The 13042-nt window shown below is 38.3% G+C and overlaps 1 protein-coding gene across 1 annotated transcript in view; it reads right to left on the reverse strand.

Annotated features, from left to right (window-relative positions):
- EPG5 (ectopic P-granules 5 autophagy tethering factor) overlaps positions 1 to 13042 on the reverse strand; it is a 131865-nt gene that overhangs the window by 10117 nt on the left and 108706 nt on the right. The window contains exons 36-42 of the mRNA XM_058277613.2: positions 11944 to 12119; positions 9377 to 9562; positions 7781 to 7990; positions 6875 to 7019; positions 3343 to 3585; positions 884 to 1100; positions 197 to 412 (exon numbers count right to left, since the gene is read on the reverse strand). Coding sequence (XP_058133596.1) covers positions 197 to 412; positions 884 to 1100; positions 3343 to 3585; positions 6875 to 7019; positions 7781 to 7990; positions 9377 to 9562; positions 11944 to 12119 — 1393 coding nt within the window. The remainder of the gene's footprint in view (positions 1 to 196; positions 413 to 883; positions 1101 to 3342; positions 3586 to 6874; positions 7020 to 7780; positions 7991 to 9376; positions 9563 to 11943; positions 12120 to 13042) is intronic.

The following is a 13042-nucleotide window of genomic DNA, read 5'->3' on the forward strand; positions in this document are numbered from 1 at the left end:
TAAAGTTGTTTTAAAGTGAGAAAAAATAAACATGCTTTTTACAATATGAAAATGTAATCAGGCTTTGATTTTTTTTTCTTAATCTTTGAGGAGAACCTAGATTCTACATCAAAAAACCTACTAAAGTATCACAAATCCTAAACAGTGCTTAGGAGACATTGAGGCCTACTTAGTAAGAGCAGCAATAGGCTCTTACCTGTTAGACAAAGGTGACTTCCGGCCCAACCCAATAACCCCCAAAATCCCAGAGCTGAGTCTCTCCTCTGCCACGAGGCTCTGCCTGCTCTGAAGCATGAGTAGTATTCGAATGATGGATTCTGTCAAGACCGAGTCATTCTGCTCCGTCTGAATCAGGGACAGCTGCAGGACTTGGTGCCACCACAAAAACAACTTTGCCTCTTCCTGCACAGAGCTGGGGGGAGGCACAGGAGGAAAATAAATTACAAGTGGATTTTGCCCACTCCATTTAACTGAAAGTCCACATGAGTTTCAAGTACAGGGGACATTTAGCACTTTAAAAGGTTAGGTTAGATGTTAATAAAGTAATGGGATTGCAATAGCTACCATTTACTGAATACTTACTGCTTTTAGCCCTGTGTATGGGCTTCATGTTCTTTCTTTTCATCCTCCTAACAACCCTATGACGTAGGCATTACCATCTCTACTTTATGAATAAGGTAATTGAGGTTTGGTGCTTCAAAATGCCTGTTTCAGGAAGTTTTTAAAAATCTTAGAAAATTACTATATGGACATGTAACTGCATAACCTTGTTTTTTATGTACCACCTGGTTCTGTGTACTTATATTTATACACTTACTTACATGCTAAATTCCAAGTTAACCAAGTACAATGAGTTTGACAGAGCAGCCAAGGGACAACATACCTTGGATATACCTGTTCTAGCCACTTGCTTAAGATGAGCAGCACTTTCATTTCATTCCTTAGAGTTTGTTCACTATTTAAACATTGAAGCAAGTAGACATAGAGAGTCAAATAACTGCCAAGGGACAGGCACTCCTGCAGAAATTCTTCCATGGTGAGCTCAGGAACTTGAAGGGACACCAGAATGGGGCCCCATCCTAAATTTTGATTGAGTGAGTCTAAGAAGAGAACACCAAGGGAAGACATCAGGATAAAAGCAGGAGTCAAATGAACTACTTTAATGAATCTTATCACTTTAAGCTTCATGTCAAGAAAATATTTCTCACACTGGCTCTAGAGGCCGTGAAAATGAAATGTATCTAGGGCTAGGAAGCCCTCAGGGCTAAATGTATGCCCCCAGACTAGCCAGTCTAGAGGGTTAAGAAATCAGAATTCAGTGTAGCATGAATCATCTTTTCTTCATATATGATTTAATAAGTGATACAGCCAGACCCAGGCTTCTAAGAGTTTTAACTTTACTACAATTTACAAATAAGTTTCCTAGAGAAATTATTATGCCATCCATTGTAAGTATTTTCATTTATTAAAATTTAGTTTGACTCATATGCCAATGGAAGCCCTTGAATGTTTCACAAACAATAAAAAAACAATTCTGAGTTTCCAACTAGTGTTATTCTAATGGTTCTCAATTCTTCTGGGGAAGGGAAAGTGGGGTTACATGGTGGCGGCAGACTTGGCCCAGTGGTTAGGGCATCCGTCTACCACATGGGAGGTCCGCGGTTCAAACCCCAGGCCTCCTTGACCCATGTGGAGCTGGCCCATGTGCAGTGCTGATGCGCGCAAGGAGTGCCCTGCCACGCAGGGATGTCCCCCGTATAGGGGAGGCCCACGCGCAAGGAGTGCGCCCTGTAAGGAGAGCCACCCAGAGCGAAAGAAAGTGCAGCCTGCCCGGGAATGGTGCTGCACACATGGAGAGCTGACACAACAAGATGATACAACAAAAAGAAACACAGATTCCCATGCCACGGACAAAAAAGACGCAGCAAACAGACATAGAGAACAGACAACCGGGGTGGGGGGGTGGAGAGGAGAGAAATAAATAAATAAATCTTTAAAAAAAAAACAAAAACATGGTGACATACACGGCACCTCCCAATGTGGACATGGATTGTTCATGGGTTGTCAGGACAGGAAAGGGGAAAGATTACGTGTACCTCATGCCATCCAAATACAATGCTTTCCTTTCTCTCCTCCATCTGCAATATGATGTGTATATGGATACCATATGTGACAGTCTGAGTTTGGTAAATCCCAAAAAGAGCTTCTGTTTTTGAAGTAATCCATTCCTGTGGGTGTGTGGCCCTTGTGATTGGACTATGTCAGTGAGACCTGACTCAACTGCATCTAAGTCCTCTTGCTGGGCCTTATATAAATGGAGACACAAGAGGAAGAAACACACAGGAAAAGGGAGCTCTCCCATTTTGACCCAGATGTGTGAGAAAAGACTTGAGGATTGTTAGCAGCCAAAGCTTAAGCACGAAACCCGCTAAAGGTTGGGCCCATGGAGCAGCTCAAGGCTGAAGAGAGTAGCCATATGCCTGATAGCCCACAGCTGAACTCGGGAAGAAAGCAGAGCAGCTAGAACTGAGAGAGGAGGCCCAGAAAGAGATAAGCCCTAAGCCTCATTGCCCAGAGTTGAGCTCTGGGAGATGGTAAGCCCAGAGGGGCCATCTTGCTTTGCCATGTGGCAAGACCCCAGTTTCACCAGTAGCTGACTTTGGTGAGAAAGCATCTCTACTGATACCTTGATCTGGATATTTCACAGCCTTGGAACTGTAAGCTTTTACCCTAAATAAAATTTCCATTATAACAGCCAATCCATTTCCGGTACCTTGCATTGGCAGAACTTTGGCAAACTAAGGATCATACTATTATTAAGTAGACCAGCTTGTTTCTAGAGTCTGGCTGTTTTGAATAGGATGTCAAAAAATGAGGGGAAGATGTGGGAAGAAGTGACCTCTTCAAAACCAGTTTAAAAGGTGTGACAAGCAATAAAAGGACTTCTAAAAACAGTCATTTTAACAAAAGTGACAAAAATAGGGGAAAATTAATATAGTGAGGCATTATATAGATTCTGATTCATAGCATTTGAGGACTAAATGACAGAACACAATTTGATTACAGTTAAAAGGATGGTCTGGCACTCTAAAACTAATATAACAATGAATTAGAGATTAAATGTATAATTCTATCAATAAATACATAGTTCACAAATTTTCATGCTAACTGCAGATCTTTATGAAAAAGACAAAACGTATTCTGAAATAACATTTACAGAGTGGAAATTAGAATGGCACAACCCCTCCTTGGGAAGAGTCTAGAAAAATACCTCCTGGTGACAAAGCTTTAATCTTCCCTCAAAACGACCATTACAACAGCATAAGATGACGGTCCTCTTACCTTCTTTGAAGTAGGCCATGATGCAGGCTTCAGTGATCTCAGCCATGTGGCGGACAGAAGCCAGACTCTGGCAGGCTGCTGTTAGAAGGGGCAGCACTACTAGCCCATGCACTTTTTGGTCAATCCAGGTCCGGATACTGCCCTGGAGGAATTCTGCAGTTGGAATAGTTGCATTGTTCAGCATCATTAGGACTTCCACAAAGAGGCTGCTGAGGGCCATGTGGCGGGTCTGGCTGTCCATGTCTGAAGGGGAACATATATTCATGAAAGGCTGCCAGGAAGAGTGATATGAAGATGATCAAGATTAAGAGCTTCAATTTCAGCTACTCTCCAGATATAGTTTATAATCCCAAGGGGACCAGAAGGAAGACTCTGGGGTGGCATTTATCATTTAAGGATAAGATATGGCACATAATTACTTTGCAAGGGTCAAGGAGGAATTACTATCAGGTCCATTGGTACAGCAGTGTGGCAGAATAATATCTTCTTAGACTTATATCAGGCAGATGTGAAAGAAGAATTTATCAGAACAGACTAATGAGTCTTTATTTTCTAATCTTTGCTCATGTACACCTAAACACACAGATCTCAGCAGTCATATGGTAAACTATTTAGAAACAGTCACTACTATGTATAGTACCTCCTGCCTCTGCCCAACCAGTACTATAGTTGTCAATATTCTAGGGTGGCAAACACAGAACAAAGGTCATTACTTTAAACTAAATACAAAAGGAAAGGAAAAAAGCCTTTTTAAAGGGTTTAACAATAATTTTTTTTATTTCTATGTTTTTCAAATAAGGAAAATGGTGAGTTGAAACAGTAATGGTAAAAATGAGTATTTCCCCAAAAATGGCACTGAAAAGAGAATGAAATGCTAAAAAAGACCGTTATTTTTGCAAAAGCACTAACTGCAAAAGAGTGGAAGAGGGTCACTGAGGTAGATAACTGCTTCACATTCAAAAACAGAAAATATAGCACTGCAGTGTGTGGAAGCAACAATTCAACAGGTGTAATTTTCACCAACTATTTCTAGCTCTCCTTGAGTTGGGTACATTTATTTTATGAAATAGAAGGATTCAGTTATTCAGTTACTTATATCAAAGGAAATGGAAAAAAGTTTAGAGATGTTTCCCATCACACCCATGAAAACAGATTCACCTACCTGCCCAGTGTTAAATAAAGTCTAATGTTATTGTAGGACCTAGTTATAGTCAAGAAAGGACTTCAAAAATAGTTTGAAAGTTAATACAATATATGTACACTTTTTTTCATGTACTTCATGGGTATGAATATTCTCAGTAATAAAGTAATAAAGAAATCTCTGAATTTCAGCTGAATGGCAGTTTTAATTTGTCCTTTCATTATGATTCATAGCAACAAATTACTCCAATGAGCCTCTCCTTTTTGTTCATCATCAACATGGCCAACAAATGTTTTTCTAAAAACCAGATCTGATGTTACCACCTTTTTGACCAAAATCTTTCTAGAACACCCTTCTCCCCAATTTATATGTACCCGTGGTCATATCATTTGGTTTTAGCTTTTGCTTTTTAAATTCCACTGTGCATGATCATTATTGTTTTATAGTCAGTTTCTTATTACATTTTCCCACATTATCACTTTCATTGCTCATTTTTCCTTCTTGCAATTCACTTTTAATTTGTGATCACTCTGCTCTTAGCTAAAGAACAGAACACAACTGAGTATTTCTTTTAGTGATGTTTATTGGTGACAGTTTTTAATGAAAATACTTTTACCCTCATCTATGAAAGATGGCTTTTCTTCATTTACAATCCTAGGTTATAAGGTAATTTCCTCACAGCACATTGAAGAAGTTATTCTACTGTCTTGCAACTTGCTTTGTTGCTATTGAAAGTCAGCTGTCAGGATAAATATTGTTCCTTTGTAGGCAACTATCCTTCCCGGGTGTAAAAGTTTTTCTCTTTGTCACTGAGTGTTTGGTAGTTTAGCTACCATGTGTACATGTGCAAATGTCTTTCTTTTTACCCTGCTTTAGACCCTGGTTTCACTGAATCTGAGAATTTCTGCCTTCATCAACTCTAGAAAATTCTTAGACTTTATCTCTTCAAATAGTCTCCCCCCAATTCTGTATCTCCTCTCCTTATGACATTGTGATTACATGGCAAGATACTTGTTAAATCTTCTTTCTCCTTCAATGCCTTTTAACCTTACTTTCACATTTTCTTTCTCTCTCTGCTGCATTCTGGGTATTTTCTTCAGTTCTGTTTTCCAGTTCATTAATTTTCTCTTTAGGTGGGTTTACCTTGCTGTTAAACTTATCCAGTAAACCTTTCATATCAAACTTGCTATTTTTTCATTTCTATACTACCTCATTCTCTCTTAAATCTGCATATTTTATAAGTTCTTGCCCCTAATATTTTCAAATCTCACTTATTTTTTCAAATATATTAAAATACTTTTTTGTTGTTTACTGTGCTAATTATACCAATATCTGGAGACTATATAAGTGTCTGTTGTTCTCTACTGGCTTTTGCTTGTGGTGCTTTATCTCCTGTGTGTTTCATGATTTTTTTTTTCTTTGATGGTTAGTTCGTATTCCTTTTAACTTTGAACCCTGAATTAAAGATGGGTTCCTCCAACGAGGATCTGTGGTTGCTTTCTGCCAGGCACCTGGCAGCCTCTCCAACCCAAAACTACTTTAAATAAATTCTCAAGTTGAGGTTTATTTTGGACAATCTAGGTAGTATGAATTCTTGCTGCAAATTAACATGAGGGCCAGCTTGTACTTCCTCATATTCAAAAGATATTTCTTTTCCCACCATATAAACAGATGGCCCAACCCCAATGTCACAGGATCAGGTGAGTTGGAAAACTCACCCTTACACTAAAAATGCCATCCTGTAGGGTGCCCAGCAATATGTGTGGAATTTCCTTTTAGGCTCCCATCTTAGCCAAATTGTGGTTTTTATCAGCTCTCTCTGATATCCTAAGAAGGTTCAGAAAAAGCCTTGAAGGTGAAATCCTGCCATAGTACTTCACCTACCTTTATAAGTTCCCTCCTATCACTTACCTTCTTGGCACCTCATTAATAAATATTTGGGTTTTTTTAAAAGACATTTTATTCAGCACTTTTAATTGTTTTTAGCCTGAGACTCGTTGGGATGTCTAGTCACCATACTGCCAGGAGTGAAGTTTTCCACAGTTTTTAAATAAGTCTACAGGTGATTCTGAAGTGCTGTCCCATCTCAAAGAACCAAAACATCTAGGAAAGCTGCTCAAAGGAAGGTTTTCTATTATTTCCTGATCATAAAATCCAATAGTCTAGCTTAGCCACCAGTCCAGTTAAACTCTCATCAGCATCTGGCAGTGATCTCTCAAGTTCTTGAGATTTGTACCTCCCCCCCAGTGCAGAGATAACAGTGTCCCTGGTGTCCTGTCACCTCTCTGACCACTGCTTCTCTGGAGGCAGGAATGAGTATCATGTCCATTTTCCTGATCTCACAATGCCTTGTACACAGCATTGTGTGAATGGTTTCCACTGGTCACTTACCAGGTGGGTTAAAGACAATGATTTCATCTAAGAGCTTAGACATTTCCTGTTCCAGGACTGCTAAGGTGATTTTTCCATTTTGTTCCAGGGTGCTGAGGAACTGAACCATCTGGTGAGTGAAAGCCTGGCATTTTGGAACAGCATCCTGACAAACCAAAAAAAGTCATACAAATGAATCCAAGCAAGCATCATTACCTGAGTATTCCCTGGGATCATGGCACTGCCCTGACTGCTTGGGTAGGGAGTAGAAATGACAAATCAGGAAGCCACATGGAGATCTAATGCCAGTGGCCCAAGGGCCCCGTATCTCAGAAGATGCAAATCTATGGTTAACTCTTTGACTAGAACCCATTTTCTTCCTAAACTCCAACAGAGCACTCTCCCTTTTTACTATATTAATAATGTTAATTGAATGCTAACTATTTGCCAAGAACGTTCCTAAAAACTTTTCTGTTCATTATCTAATTTAATCCTCACAACAACCCTTTGAGGTAGGGTATTATTATTTCCAATTCAGATGAGAAAACCAAGGAACTTGCCCAAAGTCACAATGGCAGTAAATTAGGGACCCATACTTTTCAGACATTACCTCAAACACATGCTCATACCCTCCTTGCTATTCTGCCGTCAATGACATGAGATCACTTAACCAAGAGCCCACTGCCAGCCCTCAATCGTTTTGACGACTTCTCAGCATATGATACTGCTAGTAAGCAGAGGCTTATCAAAACAGATCAATAAAACAAAAAGACCCAGTAGGAGGTCAAAACAGTACAGTATGATACATATCCTCCAACTTTCTCTGCTGATGCAGTCAGCAGGTTCAAAACTGTCCTCAATATCCTTTTATGCTACTACTGGTCTTGAAGAATGCTCTATGCCCTCTAAAGTACCCACTAAACTTACAGGATGTTTCTGGCTATCAGGAGGAATGGAGAAGCCTGCAGATACTTTCAGGAGCTTCACTATTAACTCAGCAGAAGATTCTTTTGCCAGGATGATGGACGGTGGGTAATGGCTGCTGAAATAACCTATCACACTCTGGTAAGACATAATATCCACAAGATGCCATGAAAGTGAGCTTGTCTGTCCAAGGAGATTGAGTAAAGGTGAATCCTAAAAATGGAACATAAATTCATTTAGTTCCTGAACCACCACCATTTTCCTAGAAATGAGTTATAACTAGCCTGTGGAGTGACCACTAAGATGGTCCAGTTCACAGCAGTTAAGAGTGTCAATTACTGATATTCTATTCATGAACTATTGTGATTAGTAATTGAAGAAAATGTGGCATTGGTGTGGAGAAACTGACCATGGTGGCTGCTGGGGGTAGGGAATGGGAGGAAGAGATGAGACATGGGGGCACTTTTGGGACTTGGAGTTGTCCTGGGTGGTGCTGCAGGGACAGTTACCGGACATTGTATGTCCTCCCATGGCCCACTGGGTGGAATGTGGGAGAGTGTGGGCTATGATGTGGACCAACTGACCATGAGGTGCAGCAGTGCTCTGGGATGTATTCACCAAATGCAATGAATGTCTCATGACGATGGAGGAGATTGTTGCTATGGGGGGAGGAGTGGGGTGAGGGGGCGAGGGTATATGGGGACTTCATATTTTTTTAATGTAATATTAAAAAAATAAAGACAAAAACCCTCATAATAAAAGTACAACAAAAAGGCTAATTTTTAAAAAATTAAAATTAAAAAAATTTTAAAAATTAAAAAAAGAATAATATAAACATGACAAGCAACTGGAAAACACTTTCCTTCTGGCCACAAAGGCGTAAAACAGCTTGAACAAATTTTAGAAACTAACGAAATCATAATATGACAAATGATACTAATAGACATCTCTGAAGAAAGCAGTTGTTTTCTCTATGACAGGGCAAACTGAATTTGCCTAAGAAAAGAAATTCATGCTGTCATAAGAAAGAATATAAAGTGATACAGACCAAAAGTACAACATATTGTATGATTCCATTTATATAAAATGTAAATATAAATCAATTTGTAAAGAAGGGATTAGATCAGTGGTTACATGTGGCAGGGGAAGGACAGAGAGATTAGGAGGTGACTACTAAAGGGTAGGGAGTTTTCCTTTTTTGGAATAATGAAATTGTTCTAAAATTTTTTGTGGTGATGAATGCACAACATTGAGATTATACTAAAAGCCATTGATTGTACACTTTGGATAGATTGTATGGTGTATGACTATATCTCAATAAAACTGCTTTAAAATTAAAAAGAAAAAAAAGTGAAACAACCAAAACTGACTTGAAGACATATCTGTGAGTTAGAGCTAGGAATTAACAAGATGTAAAATAAAATTGATTTATATAACCCAACTCAGTTTGGTTCCCTTCATACTCTAGATTATGTTATCCAAGAAAATCAGGCCTGTAGCTGAAAACATGTATTCACAGTGAAACAAACTGAAAAACTACCACCCAATAGAAGACTAGGGAGCCTTGCCAAGTCTTTATCACAACCTCTCCAAACTTACTGACTGGTCTACTAGTTGATCTTCCTTTGCCAGTAAAACCATCATGAAGAGAAGGCAGACAATCATGCTTCGGGTCTGTGGGTGGGGACTGGGATTCCAGGCATCAGACAGGACACTAACCCAATTGACTTCACAGAGTATAGACCCCAAAAATAAAAAGCAGCTCTTGGGGCTTCCTCGTTCCACCTAGAAGGAAACAAACCAAATTCAGTACGCTGCTTTCTGCTGTCTCTGTATCTGGAAAAAGTACAGAGAGCATAAATCAAATTTCATAAATTAATCTGTTTTTTAAATAACACTTTTATTCCCAGATTATAAAGATCATCTATCATCCTACCTCCCAGAGATTTAGACCTAACATTTTTAATATATTCCCTTCCATGTTCAGTGTATGTTGCATTTTTAAGTTTGTCTATTTGAATATTGGATTTCATTATCTATTCCAAAAATTCCTAACAGAAGAGTAATGTTCTTTCCAAGGCCCAACCAAAGTGGCGAAACCAGTGAGCCACTGGTATCAATGGGAATGTATCAAATGCCTCAGTTGTGTTGGGACAGGATAAAAGATGAGGTCCACAAGTCAATAGTTTCCAAACTTAAGTATGCACCAGAACAACCTAGAGGACTTGTTAAAACACAGCTGCTTATAGATATCCAGTACATTTAATTGAAAAATGGGGGGGGGGAGGGGGAGACAACAACACAGATTGTGGGAGATTGTGGGACCCCACCTCCGGAGATTTTTTATTTCCTAGGTCTGGAGTGGGAGCAGGAGTAACATTTCTAACAAGTTCCCAGGTGATGCTGATGCTGCTGGTCCCAGAAACATATTTTGAGACCTATCACATTAGTACATAATATTTTTATATGGCCTTTTTAGTGTAATGTAATATAAACATCTCTCTCATTCATCTTTAAAATTTTCAATGACTACATAGTTTAAGTCCTATTTAAAATATGGTAAGGATTTTTTTGGCAAACACATAAAGGATATAATTAATTTCAAAGTGTTCTTTCATAAATTTCTAATTTGTTCAAAATAAAATGTGGCTAGCCATAAATGTTTTCCTTTCAAAATGAAAATTCAATGCTCTACTTCATTTATACAATCACAATCAATGGAATTTGGTGATGATTCATGTCCTCCCACGACCATCATTATATTAGGCTAACTACTACTTCATCCTCCTTAAAAATCTGTTCTCTATCCCCCCCTCCACCCTACCCTCAACCCAACCTCCCCACAAAATACTTTATTATGCCAACAAGATATACTGAATTGAAAGGTTCCTAGCTTTTGGACATGTCAGGCCATCTATCATTAGAATAAAAGCCTGGAGATAGATTCCATAGCTTCCCTTAATGACGGTCTACTAATTAATCTGTCTTATTAATTAGTTGCTCTATTACTTAAACTCTATCTTACAACTCCTGTAAGCCACTTTCTCTTATGTGTTCATAACAGTGATAGATACAGCCTTAACACCAGCCTCATATTCTAAACCTATCTATAAAATCATCCTTAAATCTTTTATTTCTCTAAAACAACTGCCCTGACCTTTTCTTAGAGCTCAGATATAGAGGAGTGGCTGACAAGAACAGCATAGGGTTGTCTACATTTATAGGGCAGATTATAAAATAAGCACTAAAAAAAAATAAAAATAAAAATAAAAAATAAAAATAAAAAAATAAAATAAAATAAGCACTAAAGGAATGAAGTACATTTTACTAATTGCCATAAATAACTATAGATACGTAACAATGAAAGCACTTAAGGGTCTCAAAAATAAATGTGATAATATGAGTAGACACGAATTGGCAAGTAGGACTAAATGAACTCAAACAATCATAAAAGCTAAGACAAGATTATAAAGTATTTTTAAAAACAGAAATTTAAGAACAAAAATAGCTCCAAATGCTGGACTGGATTGTAAATTACCTTCCATTTACATTCTATTTAATGTGTTTGGTTTTCTTATTTGTTTTGTTTTGTTTTGTTTTGGTAACTATTGCTTCTGATGCAGACAGAAACCCACACTTATTGGCAATTTCTTCAGGTCTTTTCAAGTTTTTATATGATAATGCTACATGGCTATATCATTAATTTTTACAAGGCACTTTATCTCCTACAATCTAATTATTCACTTGTGTGCTTGCTTAAAGAAAATAATGGACTGAATACCAATTTACATTTTACTTTAACAGCACACTTAAGTTGTTCTAATGATACTATACTAGAAAACATATGTACACATAAACACCAACCAAGATTGAGTGTGACAAAGTCATTAAACCACACACTCACATAACAGTATCACTAAAGTTTAGGGGAAGTCTAACATTATAGATAAACTCTGGGTTTAAGAGGTCCTATAGATGCTTTACAGCCATCTAATAACAAATGCAAAGAATTATAGATACTGCCTTACACAGCACTATCAGACAACATGGAGAATATGCATGTTCCCCTTTGGCACACACTGCAACTGTGCATAACACCCCAGTGAAGAGGTTGCTCCATGGAAGTCAGGCCTCTCTAGGCTGTGACATAGACAGCAAGGGCTCACTTTAAAGAAGGCCTCCATAAGCATCTGGTCCGGGTGCAGGTCCCTCCACAGGAGCTTCTGGTATGCGCTATGAAAAGCATAAAGAATGAACTCTGGCATTTTGGGTGCTGTACATGCTTCACAATAATGCAGCAGGTGTAATCGAAGGGCTCCTTCATCACCTGGCAACAGCTTATCTAAAATTTAAAAAGAAAATACAGCTGAAGTCCTTTTGGTTTACCTTTAAAATAAACTAACTCACAACACAAACTTAAACTGAAAGTCTAAAACCTAAGGTTCTCAATATTTACCCAATTTTCATGGGCCAGGGAGGGAAAAAATGATAGCAGATTAATAATAAAAAAAGGTACTTTAATTACTTACTTGGGTTAACTGGAATGAATAAGCAACTATTATATGGGAGACAGTAGGGATAATCTTTCTTCAAAACTATTAAATGACTTTTTAACTCAAATACATTTCTACAGCCCCAACAATTTTAGGTTTCCTTCTGGTGTGTCACCCTCACCACACATGTATGCAATCTCCAACATTTAGCACTTCATTCATTTGGCACCATGGAGGAATCCAATATTCCTCCAAAAGAAAGGTTCCAAATAAAATTTAACCCTCTGTGCAATAAAATGAGACTGTCAGCTGTCACTCGTTTAAGTCATTGTAAATGAGTCTCAAACTCTAATGCCACCCAGCTCATTCAGTATCACCCTCACAGTATCAATTACTGTAATTCCTTCAAGGACTAATGGCTGCACAAGGGTATTTAGTCTAAAATAAACGTTTCAGACTTTCTGGTTCTACATGAAGAATGGTCCTCATTTTTCTTCAATAAAGGACAGAATTGGATCAGAGGAGCTCAGTAAAAGGCTACAATTCAGTAATTCTTCATCCTACTTTGCAGAGTTCCATCTCCTCTCTCTTAACTCAGCCACCAATTCTTCATGGTGTCAATGTACCCTACTGTTCCTAAGCCATGGCCTCATTTTACATACACAGGCAAGAGCCTGAGAGTGCTTTCCCCTATACTAAGAAAAATGCATAGCCTTTGTGACTATAATTTATGCTCAAATATTTTTTCACTAATCAGTACATTGTGAATAGT

The sequence above is a fragment of the Dasypus novemcinctus genome, chromosome 16 (genome assembly GCF_030445035.2).
Source record: "Dasypus novemcinctus isolate mDasNov1 chromosome 16, mDasNov1.1.hap2, whole genome shotgun sequence".
Lineage (NCBI taxonomy): Eukaryota > Metazoa > Chordata > Mammalia > Cingulata > Dasypodidae > Dasypus > Dasypus novemcinctus.